Raw genomic sequence first — 16115 nt, forward strand, 5'->3', positions numbered from 1 at the left:
GTCTTGTTTGTAATTCCTGACGTTTATTTTAACAAAGTCTTAATCCGAAGTGCTAATTTAAGTCGACTGGCAATATTGTCGTTTTTATGTCGATTCGATGTTGTCGGACATTGAATCGGTGTTAAAAAGGAGAAATAGGTTAGTTGACGTCCGAGGGGAAAACATTTTTTGATCATATTTTGCAAAAATTATACTTCTTTTAGTAATGTTCTTCACATCATTGAAATACTTATTTTATTACCTTGCCGTCATCGTCAACACATGTCGATCGTTGCTAAAAAGAATTCTAGGGAAGTGGCGAATTTCTTTAAAATCAGCCACATTGGAGACACTCGTGCGAGTGTCGTTAGAGTTAGATGGTCCCGCATCAGTACTGGATTACTATCCCGATAAAGCAGTTATTGCGTGGTGCAACGAATCTATTGTAGGACGTCGCTCAGGCCAAGATTTCAACAACGCTAAGTGATCATTTTAGCATTGTTGCAAGTTTAATTCTATTTACTTGTGCTATCGTTATTTTTATTTTGTATTTTGGCCTCCAAGCACGCAGATTTGGCCGCCGAGAAGGAGCTCTCGGTAGGCCACGATGGCTGCCGAAAAAAAAACGAGTTTTAAGGCCTGTAGGCTACTGTGTTGCAAAATTTTGTGCCGTAAATATTATTTTGAGGCAAAAATGAAAGATTATGATCAGGCTAAGAGCGAATAGCAGAAATTGTTATATTGCAAAATGTGCAGTAGCTTACATGACTTTAAAAGGGCACCATTGCCCCCCTGCCCCCCATCTGCAGAAAAATTAAGGGCAGGGGGGCATCCGCCCCCTGCCCCCCCGCTTACGGCGCCCCTGGACGGGGAGGTCGGTTCGACACCAGCACTTTAAGCTCGTGTAACTCAAAAACTACGCCAGATAGATGAATCAAATTGTCACATAGTGCAGATAATTTATCAGGCAAAGCAGCATCAAAAATCTTTTGCAATTTTTTCAAAAGCACAACTCGAAAAATCAAATTATTTGATGATTGGTCATTGTTTTTTTATTTGACTTGAGAAACCGCTTTGTAATTAGGCTACAATATAAATTAAGTGTGACTTGCTAATTCTTTTGTGATCGATTTTAGTCTTTCACCTGAGGACGTTGTTCACGCTTCACGCAAATGGAGTTGTAATTGGCTTCTGACTTGATTTTGTTTGGTGTTTTGCCAGAGGCATTGTAAATATATTTTGTTTTATCTCAACAGTGGCAAAGAATGCCACGAAACCAACGCAAATATTTGTTTCAAGTTACTTTTAAGCCACACGTTATAGTTTGCATTTTTTTCAAATGTACTGTCATCACTTAACATTAGAACTACATCAAGCAATGAACTTTAGTAAGCATTTTATTTGTGTCAATTGCCTTTAGTCCAATTTTTCTTTCAAACTCACACGACCAATCGGCTATGCACAGAATACTGTGAAGTGTATAGGCTCATGTATGAACGTTCTCAATTCAAATGAATGATACACACTGTGGTGGTTCTCATAACAGTCCAATTAGGTTATCATCATCATTAAGTTTCTTCCTCTCCTCGTGGGTTGAAGGCAATGAGATGCCAAGTTTCTCTGTTGTGAGATTTTTCTACTGCAGTTTTGTAATTACTGTAAGTCCTGACCAGTCTTCAATATCATTAGTCCAAATTCTTGTTGGTCTGCCCCTATTTCGTTTGCCGTTCATTTTTCCTTCTAGTAGTTGGCTTTGAATGGAATTATTGCGAATCACGTGGCCAAAATATTTCAATTTTCTTGATTTAATTGTTTGTAGAATTTCCATGTTGGTTTGTATTGTAGATAGTACATCTTTGTTTGTGATTTTATCCTTCCATGAAATTTTAAGCATTCTTCTATAAATCCACATTTTAAATGCTTCAATTCGTTTAACCATTTGTGATGATAGTGTCCATCTGCATTGTAAAGTAACGTAGTCCATATATAGCATTTCATAATTCGTTTTCGAGTGTTGATGTTTACTTTGCGTGTTGTTAATGTCTTTTTCAATTTTACGAAGTTGTTTCTTGCTATTTCTATTCGTCTCAAAATCGCATCTGCCATTTTCAGTTATTGTGTGTCCCAGGTAGGTAAAGCTTTTGACGTGCTAGACCAGCATTCTGTCAATAGTAATATTTAAACTTGGTAAATATTCTTTTTTTATGATAATCATCGTTTTCGTCTTGTTTGTGTTGATTTTAATGTTATATTCTTTTCCAGTATTGTTCACTTTTTCTATTATTGTTTGAAGAGCTTCTGCTGATTCCGCCAATAAAACAGTATCGTCTGCACACCGTAGGTTGAATATATTCATACCTCCTATGCTGATACCCTTCATTCCATCAATCTGTCTAAAGATCAGTTCAGTATACAGGTTGAATAGACATGGAGATAGTATACATCCCTGGCGAACTGAACAAAGTGATAGCAATTAGGTTATACATGATGAAAAATAACTTTGTATTTTGCAGCACAGACCAAAAAGCTATTTAGTCGTTTTTAACATTGTTTCAACGTCTAGAGACGTTGAATCGAAGTGAAGCGTGTCTGAATTTCTGTCTGGCTCGCGGTTGAATATAGAAAAGTAAGGTAACGATGTCACATGGTATTTGAGCGACAACCTATTCAAAGGTAGTCAACCTATTTGCTTCAATAAGAGCTCGTTCCAATTTGGGCCTTCGTGCACTCAAAAAACAAAAAGCATCTAAAACTCCTGACTTATAAACTATGTTACGATGCATTACAAAAGGGATATGTTTTCATGCCTACCATCAGCGATCACTTTGCTACGAATGGATTCACTTTGCAAACAGTTTTGATAAAGTGTAGTGATAACAGGGTTGGAAGTCGTTAGTCAAAAAGCAATGACTATTTCACTATTCGATAGTTCTCATTTTATTGTATTTGCATATTTAACGACCAGTGATGCCAGGTTGTTTTTTGAAAACAAGCAAGTGAATCTAAAAAACAAGCCCAAAGCAGGCAAATCAACACAAAAACAAGCCCAATAATTTGCAACCAATACCAATTAGCATAAAGCAAGCAGTTTAGCAGTTCAAATTCTTCAATACAACCTATGCAGTCCATACATCACGTTTATTTCAAGAATGACATTTGTTTACGCCATTCCAAGCAATAATTACCTTGAAAAAAAGGGATACAATGTTGACTACAACAAAAACCTCGCAATTTAAGTGTCAAAAACAAGTTAAAAAAAGTTTAACTGGCCCAAAAACAAGCAACCGCAAACTCAAAAAATATATGCGCAAGCTCGAAAAAACAAGCCCAAACTTGCCGGAAAATCACAAGGTTGGCAACACTGTTAACGATTCTCACTGGCATGGTTTTTTTGAACTGTGTTGCCGCAAATTTTTTCTTAATCCTTAAAATTGTGAAAACCCGAAAGGGACTAGGTCGGATAGTAATTCGAAAACTAAATCTCGTAAATTCGTTTTGACGACGAAGTAATTAAACAACAAAAAATGATTCAGCAGTTCTCTTAAATATCGATTAGTGAAAAATGAATAATGATTTAGTTGCTTGCATAAAAAAGCAGTGAATAACGCGCAGGCGCGGATTTATGGGGGGGCCCAGGGGGCCCGGGCCCCCCCCGAAATGTTGCGAGGAATTATTGTTGAAATTCTATGTATCCGCATCAAATCGTTTGATATGCGTCTACACAACTGATATTAGTCCCACGGCAGACTTAACTTATCTGGGAGGGGGGGGGGTAATTTTTTGTTATTATTATGGTTAAAATCATCCATCGATCAGACTCCTTTATTCCGTTATACAACTGTAAATGCATTTTAATAGCAACATTTGTTGGAGCTGACTCAGCTGAAACCAATGCTGAACCAAATGACGTCAGTTGAAACAATCTGAAACCTTGAATGGCTGTTTTATAGTTTTTAGCCTTCATTATAATTTCAATCAATTGCCGTCTATGCTTGCAAACATACAAACATCCAATTGGTCATGGACACTGCATACAGGGTTTTAAACCAGATTTCAAGTTTACTTTGCATGCTTAGCAATTTTTATTCAAGCAAAATGTATTTTTCAAACATTCACAATTGATGAAATGGCTGTTTCTTTTAATGTATATTTTATTTTATGGCATATCGTATATGTCGTAGTATAGTGGCGTAGCCAACGCGTGTGACATCACGATATTGAGAATAATGCTTTCAGTCTCTGTTTCTCTAAAATAAAGTTTTCCTAATTTTAAACGAAACTGCATTAAAAGAGCGAGTTTTGCCAATACCAAACATTTAAATATCTCAGCCAGGAATTAGCAACAAGAAAACATAGAGACTTAGGTTTATTACCGAAAAATCCGAAGAAAACATGATCTTATCACCATTTTACAGGGATATTTATACCCACATTTTTGTTGAAAATGCTCCCAGAATGCACCAAATTCAAAGCAATTTTTCAAAATTTTCTGGGGGCTGCCCCCCAGACCCCCGCCGCTGGGTGTCGCATTTGGCGAAGATGCCGACGGGCTTCGCCCGCCGGCCGTAAAAACCCCCCCTTTCAAAATTCCTGGCTACGCTACTGTCGTAGTATCATTGTTAATATCTGTTTTATCTTTTTCTTTCTGTTTAATTGATTTTCAAATTTTCTGGCCCCCCCCGAAAAAAACTCCTAGATCCGCGCCTGATAACGCGCATTCGATATTTATTTTTAAAAGGAATGGGTATAAGCATTCGATATTCAGAAAGCAACGAATAACGCTATCGAATAGTGACAACTAGTCGTTACTTCCAACCCTGAGTGATAATAATCTTTCAGTCAAATCGTATTGATAGGCTATAGAAGAGGTCGTTTATACATTCCAAATGCAAGTCTCGTTCTGTGTGATAAACTCAAAGTCGTAACATAAAGATACGAAAAATAAATACATTTAGCAAGATCAAATCTTGCAAAAAAATGCTTTTTTTAGAGTGATTGCTATTGTCAAACAAAAAAAAACTTAGTAAAGTTTTAACTTTTTTTTCATTCTTGAAAATTGAAGGTTATTGCTATTTTTTTAAATGCACGTTTGTGTCTGAATGATTGAAATTTCTTTTATGTTGTCAATTAGTTTTGCAAGATAATATTTAGTACGTTTTTGTCTAATTTGCTAGACATGCATTTTATAGCAAGCTATTTCTTACGCATTAAAATATTTCTTTCTCTTCACATTTTGAAATAACATTTTAAGTGCAATTTGCGGTTGAAGGGCACCCAAAGACAAAAGGGGCGTAAACTACTGTTGATTGATAGACTACGTCACAATACATCATAAATATGTTTTTCTAAACCTAAGACCCAGCAAACCAATTTTGTTTTTATATTGGTTCGGACGTTTGCAGACGTTGAGGCAATGACTAAAAGTGACTTTCTGATTTGGAGCAAAGTGATAGTTGTTCCCAATGTGCAAACAGTTTGATAAAAAGTAATCAAGTGTTGGTCACATCTTTTTGGTAAATTTATACTGAAAAGCGTTGTTGGTCAATCGACTCAGGTTGCAAGTAACTTATCCTGAATACATTCTATTCACTATGATCTTTGGTTGCCGGTCCGCGAACATTTTTTAAAAATTTTGCCGGTCCCCCACTGTTAAAAGGTTAAGAACCACTGCCCTAGACCAGGGGTCCGCAAATACTGGGTCGCGACCCAAATTTGGGTCGCGAGACCATTCACAGTGGGTCGCAAAACGGTTTAAAATAACCATAAATATAACTTGTATGGCAAAAATAAACACAATCATAGTCTTTGATGTGCTGAGTTTCGTACAATTTGGTAGGCTACAAGAAAATTTATACTTTCGATTGTAGTACAGTAGTTAAGCCCACGGTTATATATGTAGCCTAGAAGACAGCTTGAGCCAGGGCATGAAAACTCTCTCAGCTTAGGCTATCTCCAGAACTGGCGACTGAAACTTAGCCAAAACAAAACTTTGGCGGCAGCTTTCCACCTATAGCCTACAATCGGGAAGTTGATCGTGAGCTACATGTTCAGAACAATGGAAAACCTCTGACCTTCTGCCCCGAACCAGAATATCTTGGGGTGACACTAGACAGATCGTACACATACCGCCACCATTTGGTGTCACTGTGCAAGAAAATGACATCCCACGCTGCACTACTCAAGCGCCTGGCAGGCCACAGCTGGAGGGCGAGGGCTGACACTTTGCGTATAGCAGCTTTAGCCCTTGTCTACTCTTCAGCAGAGTACTGTGCACCTGTTTGGTGCTGCAGTGCACACTGCCATAACATCGGCACTGCCATAAACAGCGCCCTGCGCACAGTTACCGGATGCATGCGTCCCACATCATTGGATAATTTTGCCATTCTCGCTGGCATCCAACTTTCTGAGCTTCGTCACGAAGAAGCCACTCTGTTTCTTAGCCGACGGGCACTAAAGCCTAATCATCTTCTCCACCACAAGATCTCTGCTTCCCAAAACCAGCACCCCAGTCGACTGAAGTCAAGACAACCATTCGTGCCAGTCGCTCAACTTCTGATCAACGCAGCAGATGAACTTCATCTCTGCGGCTACTTGGGCGGACTATAAATGGAATTCTGAAAGGAAGTCAAGTACCACCGGACTTCATTCGTTCATCCCCAACGCCGACACATGCCCCATCGGCCTGACACTACAAAGACAAGCATGGGTGCGCCTCAACCGTCTTCGTACGGGCGTCGGGCTTTTCCGGTTAACCATGCGCCATTGGGGAATTGGCCTCTTCCTCCTCCTGTGAATGTGGTGCCGAGGAACAGACTGCAGACCACATCATCAATAAGTGTACTATCTTCAAGCCACCTAACGGAGTGGAAGGTCTGCGTGTCATGGATGATGAAACTAAATACTGGCTGCTCTCTAATAGCCTTCCAGTGTAGTCCGGGAACATCTTGAGTCTGGGCTGGTAAAAGGATAGAGTAGACCCTCGGCCCCAGAGGCTTGCACGACGACGAAGCGCACGGTTAATAGGTCCACCCGCTTATTAAGCCCAATTTGGTCCATTCCGGAATTACTGAAGGTGTAGGAGTGGTAGAAAATTGTCTCCCGCAGCCAAAATCGTCCGGTCCCGATGTGGCCTTAATAAGTGGGGACGACCGTATTGGAATTGATATTAATTTGCAAAGTGTTTTGCGCAAAATTATATGCTTCCGAAACGTTTGGGTCGCGAAGACTTCGAACGATTGCTTTTTGGGTCGCACCAAAAAGTATTTGCGGACCCCTGCCCTAGACTATGCAATATGTGCAATGTTGTTCAAGGCACAATGAAGTTGCGCTTGTTTTCTCCACAAATACATAGCAGTTTAGATAGCCCATATCAAGTTCTCTTCAGCGTCCTCTGATCTCACGTTTTTAGAAAACGTTTCAAAAACGTCCATAAATATTTATGTGAACATAAGTGTACCGGTAAATGCAGAAATTATTAGCGGGTTAAGAACTCGATCGGTAGTGGTTTATCAACAAAAACTTAAAACGACAAGTGGTTTATCAACAAAAAACAAAAAACGACAAGAAATCAACAAAAAACTTATCACATCAGTCTGTGTTTTTTTATCAGATAAACTGATTTTTGTCAAGAATTTTCCTAATGTTTATTGTTATAAGTTATAAACGAAATGTATTGGCCATAGAAAACAATGCAAAATTACATCCTTTTCAGCATGATTTATCTTGTGCTCTCTGATAATGTCAAAGAAACTTAGATATAGTCAAAGCTCGACAACTAGAAGCTGTCTTAACTTGAAACTCTCCCTATCTCGAAGAAGGTTGACTGGTCCTTGCAGAACGCTAATCAAATACATAACTCGGACTATGGATAACTATAAGCAATTTGGTCTGTCCCTTCAACTTCGATTTAGTGAGCTTTGACTGTTATTAAAAGATTAATCAAAGCAACTCAAAACTCGAGTTTGCAAACAAAAGGCAAAATCACTACGGTTGAATGCTTTAGAAGTTTACAACAAAGCCAACGCATGAGATACTGTATATGCGTTGCAGTTCCACGCGTGGCGGCGCCCAGTAATCATATTAAATAATTTGAAAACAAAAGAAGGAGTTAGTAGCAATTTCAAGTATCAGAATATGTTATGAAAATCATGTCATGCCTTTAATACTATAGACAATAGTAGACACTTGAATAATTTTTAGGAAAAGTTATATAATTTCAAAGGTGTTGATCGCGTAGTTCTTTAATAATATTGTTTTGAAAAGTACAAGCCCATACCGACCTCTTCCCTTCAAAGGAAAAACGGTTAATTGGATGCAAACACTACAGGTTCGGTTATAAATTGACTAGCTAGCCTACGTTACAGCAGTGGCTGATCCAAGAAGGTAGGCCGAATGGGGCGATCGCCTCCAACACAGAAAAGTAACTTCATTCAATGTTTATTTTCAAGGTCTGATTAATGTACACCTACACATTATTGTATTTTGTTGAAAAGTTATGAAGTTACTTCAAAAGGATTGTTCTCATAAGCCCTATCTAGCTTTCGTTCTGTTGACTCTTGAAAGAACAAGACAGGTTTTTAAGAACCCGCCCTGAAAAATGGCTGATATCTCAGCCACTGATTATCGCACATTTGAGAAAACTGAGATGCACATGGTCGAATGCTTGTTTTATTTTTTCAATCATTTATTTTCGAAACAAATGTTTAGTTTGTGAATACCTAATACAGTGTATTCTGAATACATGTATCGCAAAAAAGCCCTAAAAAGACTAATTTTGCTGGCAATTAATCATTTTATGGTAGACTTTGTTTTGTTTTTGATAATTTGTAAACTTTCAAAAACAATATTTTTAAACAGATTTTTTTCCTCCTATAAATGCAGTATTTTTCATATTCGTACTACATTAAAAGCAGTTTTGAGATTATTGTGATAAATTGCACTAATCGCTTCTCCGCCAGTGGCCATCACAGCTTAGCGTATAGCTTATACTGAATACTGAAAAGTTTGAGTGTCCATCAAGATAATTATTGTTTCTAGCACTAGTTGCAACGTTTCTGTGATGAAAGTAAAGTAAAAGCAAAAGCAAACAAGTTGCTTTATTGCTTCAGTGAAGTTTCACGCGCCATGACAGTGCGCATCCCCATTGTCAATAACATACAAAATAAAAGTTACAAAGTTATTTACTGCAGTGTGGTAGGAGGCAAGAGAAAAATTGAAACACACATTATTTTAAAGATTGACCAAAAGATGTGTAAGCGGTTACTTTCCACGTTAGATAACGCAAAACCTTCAACATTTAACACAATATCAAAGCAGTTGAGCCATACAAAAATTCGAGACGAAATTGAATTGACAAATGTTTCAAACTGTATTCAATTAGACATGAAGGCGTCCATTACGACAATAAAGATTTATAAGCTTTCGGCAGCAGATTACCATTGTTACGGTTGAGCACATTGCATTCGAGCTAATTGTTGATGAAGCAACTTTCTGCCGTCGTGCGTAGGCTACATAGTAATTTGTATCATTTTTCAAAATTTTGTTACTGATCAGTTTATTCTGTGATCTTCGTTGAGCATGTGCGAACAGAGAGCTGACTTCACTTTCTATATTTTTGACAGCTCTGCGATGTTTATTGACCCGATAGTTCACGCTGCGTTCAGTCTGGCCAATCTACAGTAGGCTATACTGCGTCACAATCATTGCATGAAATTTCATAAACAACACCACATTTGAATACTGACAAGTTTGGGTGTTCATCAGGACAATTATCGTTTCTAGCACTAGTTGCAACAGATAAACGTTGTAACTAGTGCTAGAAACAACACCACATTTATTGCGAAAAAGAGTTAATTCTTTTGGTAGTGACAAAATATTATAGCAGTGCTTCTCAGGACAAATAAAGATGAATGAAAGCATACTCTCAGCTAACGCTAAACTAGCATACAAACCATTTTTTTACATTGATTTAACGTCCACATATTGACTTTCTACTTGGAAAAATAGTTTCATTACATTCTTTAGAATTGATAGTACGATTTCAGTCAGATATTTTGTCTGGCGTTTCGTGCACTCGCGGTTCAGTGCGGTCATAGTGTAAACAATGGAAACGACAATATGAGTTATCTTGATGTCGATTACCAATCTAAAGGAATTTAGACAAAATTTATGCACAACCTGTGACAAAATGCTTATTGTGAAGCTCACTCAAAAATAATCAGGTTTAAACGATGCGTAATATTCAAAAGTAAAAGTAATAGGCTACCCAGCAAACATTGTACCTCGGCCCAACGTAGTGTGATAGTTGGTAAAATACTGCTCCTCTGTTGACTCAACGTATCTTGCACCATTCGTCACAGTTGGGCCAACTTACTTTAAAATCTTTGGGCCAACGTAAAAAAAATGAAGGGTTACCGTAGTTCGCCCGCAAATAATGACGTTGGCCCAACCTTCTGCATAACTGCACACCAACATTGGCAAAGAACGACTTCCTAATTCTAAGTTTTTTTGCATTTTCATTGTACCATTACAATTGTAAAAGGAATACCATCAAGCAAACTTAAACAATTCTTCGAAGGTATCTTCAATTAAAATATTTCAAAAGTTGGCTAAGTTGGCAAAACTACACTACCCTCAGCGAACCCAAACAACCGTCAGCCAACGTTAGGCCAAGGAAAAATGTTTAAACCACGTTGCACAAAAATTCCTTCTATCTAAAATTTGAAAACCTTCAAAGGGCTGAAGTTTTTTACCCCGTCTGATAGCAGGTCGAGCTAAAATTTGCAGAGCGTCTGGGAAATATACAACAACTTTCGTTAAATTCACTGACGTGTTGATAAGATTAGTTTATTTTTTATAACTCTTATGCACTTCATTTGAGCCCGCAAATTTGTATGCTAGTGTGAAAACATTCCACGGCCTGAAAAACTTGAGAATCATATAGACAATAGCTGCTTGTATAGTTTATTGCTATTTTCATAGTCAATGACTAACAAAATAACTTCAAACAAAGCGGCATAAAAAAAAGTAGCTTGAAAGTTATCACTTGCATATACATTATACAATACAAGCCATTTCACAATTTTGTGAAACGTGAAATGCAGGAACGGGACATATAGGTCCTACAGAAATGTCTTTTCAATACATCAATCTTTCTAATACATAGATAATTCAAAAATTGAATAAGGTTGTTCACCAGGCATTTCGTTAAATAACATGATATGTGTTCTACTGGTACAAGTTAAGCTAAATCTGAGTTTTGCCAAGCTAAAGAGATAGTCACTGCCTGACTTAGTCTCCCTGAAGAAGTCAGTCGTGTCTGAATGACCAAACGTTCAAATAAAAGCAGATTATCACCTTATACATCTTGTGATAGTTCAGCTTAGTTTGCACCAGAAGAACGTATCTTGTTATTTAACTAAATGTCTGGTGAACAGCCTCATTTAATGTTTTACTCTTATCTTGTCAACAGTTATAGGCTATTGTAAATGTATTTCTAATCATAATAATCGATTTCATGATGAGGTTAATAATTTTTTCGTCTTATATTTGTTGACAATATCATCTCAAAACAAGTGAATGGAGTCGTCATCGCTGCATCTCATCTATTTGCCTTTATTGTCGAAGACGATGTTGAGCTCGAAAACAGAATCATGCACAAAATGACGTCCGCCTCGATGGTAAGAAGACTTTTTTTTTCTCACTCAATTATAAATATGGCATAGACTGTGTTACATCGCGTGCTGTATTTTTCTCAGTCACAATACAGCAGTACTCTTCTTTTTACGTGTGAGGTGGTAGCAGTCACGCTGTGAGGTTGGCATTTTTATTTCGAGGTCCGTAAATGGGGCTGTGATGAATGATGTTTAGTTTGGGAGTTTAGGGAGACAATGCAGTTTGGGATTCACACACACATCCACACACACAGGATGACGATTCGGCAAGACCTTATGGAAACATATTGCCCTTACAAAGTCCCACTAAAGTACGAAGACGATTGAGCTTCATCCAATCCTTGTGGGGTAACTCTGATCCTGGTGTGAGTAAGGTGCTTGAAGGGACTATCAACTGCTCTGGTCTGGTAGTCTTATACCAACGTTTACTCCAGACTTTTTGGAGAATAATGTTAGAACCGTACAGATCTGTAGCATGGCAAGAGAACTGATTGCTAGAATTGAGGCTTTGAGGCTCTAAATAAAGTTTCTCCTTAAACATCAATTGATTCAAGGGATGATCCTCATCCAATATAGCTCGCTGTGTAAGCTGGTGCACCAATTTGTCTCTTTTCAAGTTGGCTGGGGCAATCTGTGCCAGTGCAGGTAATAGTTCAGTGATCGGGTGGCCCTGGTCGTGAATCTCCCAGGGGAAACTTTCCAAAAGGTACCATTAAAAATCCCTTTTGAGCAACAAAGGAAAAACGCAAATAGTAGCTAAATCAAGTCATCGATTTGCCATCGGCTGGCTTGGCGCAGAGGGTTAGGGCGATGGTAGTCATTGAACAAAGACGGTTATTTTTCTTAAATGTATTAACAAAAGAAAAATGATCGAATCGCAATTTTTGCAACAAAATACACAACGTAAGATTGTTAAACTCAACACTAGAACTAGAACAAAAGAAGCTGTTGTTCGCTAGCCTGCCAGAATGAAACGATACGAATAAAACAGAGTACTGCCTCGCGGAGTACACGTGACAAAAGGAGTGCAAAAGTAATCAAGGAAGCATGCTAACTGCAGGCATTTGTGCATTCATTTCATTGACGTGGCTTTGATTTCCACCACTGCTATTGCTCTTTTTTCTTCTGTATTTAGCAAACAAAGTTTAAAAGAAGATTCAAAAAATTGCAAAGGTAGTAAAATAAGTTTGTGGAAGTTGTCAGGAAATCTAGTTGTCAGGAAATCTAGAAGCGTGAAATTTATTTTGCACACAAGTGTAAAGCTTACATTTATAAAATAGATGGAGTTTCGCTTTTAGCAGCATGATCGTTGTGTACTTCACATTTCACAATGTAGTTAGAATAGGCTCTAGTAGGCTCTAGAATAGGGCTCTAGGCTCTAGAATAGGCTCTAGCTTTAGTGACGTTCGGTGGCTTAAACCGTTGGGAAAGCAACTTGGAAATATGCTGCAGCAAGGTAGTAGGCACGAAGGGCGTAAGCGTCGGGCGAATCCCGAAGGCGTGTTGCCGAAGGCAACACTTCCAGCAGGGGGCCTCTCCCAGAAATTTTTGAAAAACACTTTCAATTTGGTGCGCTCTGAGAGCATTTCCAAAACAAATTAAAAATAAAAATCTGTCAAATTGTGCTTCGCTATGTCGTGATCATACATCCATTTAATGTTTAGAAGTCATGAACAATCTTAATTTTAAAGTTGCAGGACTAAAATCCTGTGTTAGACATGGAATAATAGTTGTCTAAATATTTAATTCGTCATGAATGTTCATTCTCAGATATTCAGTTAGGCCTACACTACAAAAACTAACACTTAGGCCTAAACATTACAACCGCAATCAATTTATACAAAAGCTGGGTAAGTTTGCTTCCTGCGTATAGAAGCTTAACGAACTAAATATTGCATGAACCTGAACGTTCATTGGCGAAGTAACGTTATATCAACGCTGTAAAAAGGGCAAAGGCATGACTATGAAAGCTAGTAGGCTAAAGTACATGGCGAGGAGACATCAAAAAAACAGCAACAATCTTTTTGACAATATGATGCTGTGCTGTGTACCGTGACGAGAGACCATTCTGACGAGTTAGTCTAGCCGCTCAAGCGAATGTACGCATTGACGTCACTGGGAAAGCAACTCTTACCATAACACATCTGATTGGCTAAGCAGCTGGGACGTTTTGCAAAACGAGTGAGGATTGGATAAAACGAAGGTGTTTTTGACATTTTTGAACCTGGGGAAAGCAACTTTGATAGTTGCTTCCCTGAAGCCTCAGTGGTTGTTTCTGACAGGAGCATTTGCGTTAATTGGCATTTATAGGCAAGACATGCGGTTTGGTGAGGACTTAGACTACTCACAAGCGTTACGAGTAATTCTGGTCACGAATACAGTAATTTTCAAGTTAAAATAGACGTGATAAAAATAATAAGAAGTTAAACCTAAAATTCAGTCATTATATTTTGCATAGTTTTCGCTCAGGTAAGCACTGCTTTCCTTGCTTTCCCTCACCGATTGTCACTGGGCTCCACCTACTGTGCCGATCCGCCAAAGTGCTTGCAGATGACTTTACTGATTAAAGCGACAGTTTGATATTTTTTAGATTTTGTAAAAAGTTTATGTTCATGTTTTAATGCAATTATTCAAGATAGTAAATTGCTATTACTTAAGTTTTGGCTCACCCCAGTGCTCACTGACAGTCAAATTCTTATTTCTTGAGTTGTTTGTATTTTTTAACACTTTTTCGTGTGTTAGAAAAAAACAAAAATAAGACGACATTAAAATCGAACGAGGCTGTTCAGTTGTTCACCAGGCATTTAACTAAATAACATGATATACGTTCTTCTGGTGCAAGCTAAGTTGAACTATCACAAGATGTAGAAAGTGATAATCTGCTTTTATTTCAACGTTTCGTCAATCAGACACGACTGACTTCTTCATAGGGCTTAGTCAGGTAGTCACTACATGTCTAGCATGGCAAAACACATGATTATGTTGCTGTGTTGCGTATACAATTTGATTCTGCATGACTCATACGGTTCACTCTCTTCCCGCTCTGCCGTTATTTAAGTTTCTTGTTAATTGATAACGTTGAAACTCTTTTTCTAGTTTCAAAATTTGCTCGCGATAATTTTTGTTTGGAAGTTGAATTTCATTTTGCATGTTTGGTTGGTTAACAGCATCAATGTCCTGTGTTTTGCCATACTAGACAGGTAATGACAACCTGCTCTAGCCCCATGAAAAAATTAGTCCGTGTTTGATTGATGAAACGTCAGAATAAAAGCAGATTATCACTTCTTACATCTTGTGATACTTCAGCTTAGTTTGCACTAGAAGAACGTATATCATGTTATTTAAATAAGACGGCATTCTTATTTTTTGTCTACACCAGTGATTTTCAACCGAAGTTTCGTGAAAGATCGTCAGGTGTTCAGCAAAACAATTTATTAGTTTGACTAGTTTTCATGGAACACCGGTCGAAAATCAAAATTATAACAGCTTCACGTTTAATTTTCCACAATTTGTGCCTAAATATCAACTTTGTGCTTATTTTAACAAGCCCAGATATCGCATTGAGAAAACCTGAAAGTTAATAAATTGTTGTTGTGTTGTTTATTTTATTGCATCATTATAAAATTTTGTTTTGTGTTTTGCAAAATTAATTTAATGCATGAAGTGTTTAGTGCTTCAAGAAAGGTTGAAAATACTGACCTACTTGGTTAGTTCACTCACCTTCAGTGTAGCTTGTATTGACTGGCTATGTCATAAAAGTATATCATCACGGCTTGAAGCATTGCTAATTTGACGGGCAGCAAGTACATCCTTAACTGTTTATTTTCATGTTTTAAATCATAATATGTTTGTCTTAGGTAACCACAAAAGCTGAACTTGCTGCTACAGTGCAAAAGCTGTCTGCCCTATACCACTCTAAAATTTTGCAGGTAGGTTTTGTTAATTTGTTATTAAATGTGCTAAATGCTGCTTTGCAAACTGCGATAACATGATTTGTTGTTTACTTTGTTACTGTTTTTATGTTTGTTTTTGTTGTTGGTTTGTTACTATATAATTAAATTGATGATCTCAAATCAATTATGTTTTTTAATAAAATAAACCAATACTTATAAAAATAATAGGCAAGCTTTGACATATCACAAACAACAGTAAAATAACTACTCCAATGTTAACTGTTTTTTTATTGGAAACTATACCAGCTGATTTGCATAGTGATTGCCAAAATTTCTCTGTAAGAATATCTGAAAAAATAAATTGGAAATACTAATTTAAGAATCATAACGCTAAGCAAAGTGACTGTCAAGCAATAGATTAGCAGTCGAAGTATTCACGGCTTAATCTTTTTTTTTTTATCGTGTAGAAAACATGACATTAATAGCCATAACGAAAGGGAGAAACAACCATTTAAAAAAAAGATTGGTGTAAAACTGGATAGCCTTTGTAGGCTTCTAAACAATGGGACAT

General features: G+C 37.5%; 1 protein-coding gene across 1 annotated transcript in view; it reads left to right on the plus strand.

The window, feature by feature from the left end:
* The first annotated feature begins 11460 nt into the window (after nt 1–11460).
* LOC145766855 (uncharacterized) overlaps nt 11461–16115 on the plus strand; it is a 59359-nt gene continuing 54704 nt past the window's right edge. The window contains exons 1-2 of the mRNA XM_082578557.1: nt 11461–11657; nt 15509–15580. Coding sequence (XP_082434683.1) covers nt 11631–11657; nt 15509–15580 — 99 coding nt within the window. The 5' untranslated portion in view covers nt 11461–11630. The remainder of the gene's footprint in view (nt 11658–15508; nt 15581–16115) is intronic.

Source organism: Aplidium turbinatum, chromosome 3, assembly GCF_918807975.1.
Source record: "Aplidium turbinatum chromosome 3, kaAplTurb1.1, whole genome shotgun sequence".
NCBI lineage: Eukaryota > Metazoa > Chordata > Ascidiacea > Aplousobranchia > Polyclinidae > Aplidium > Aplidium turbinatum.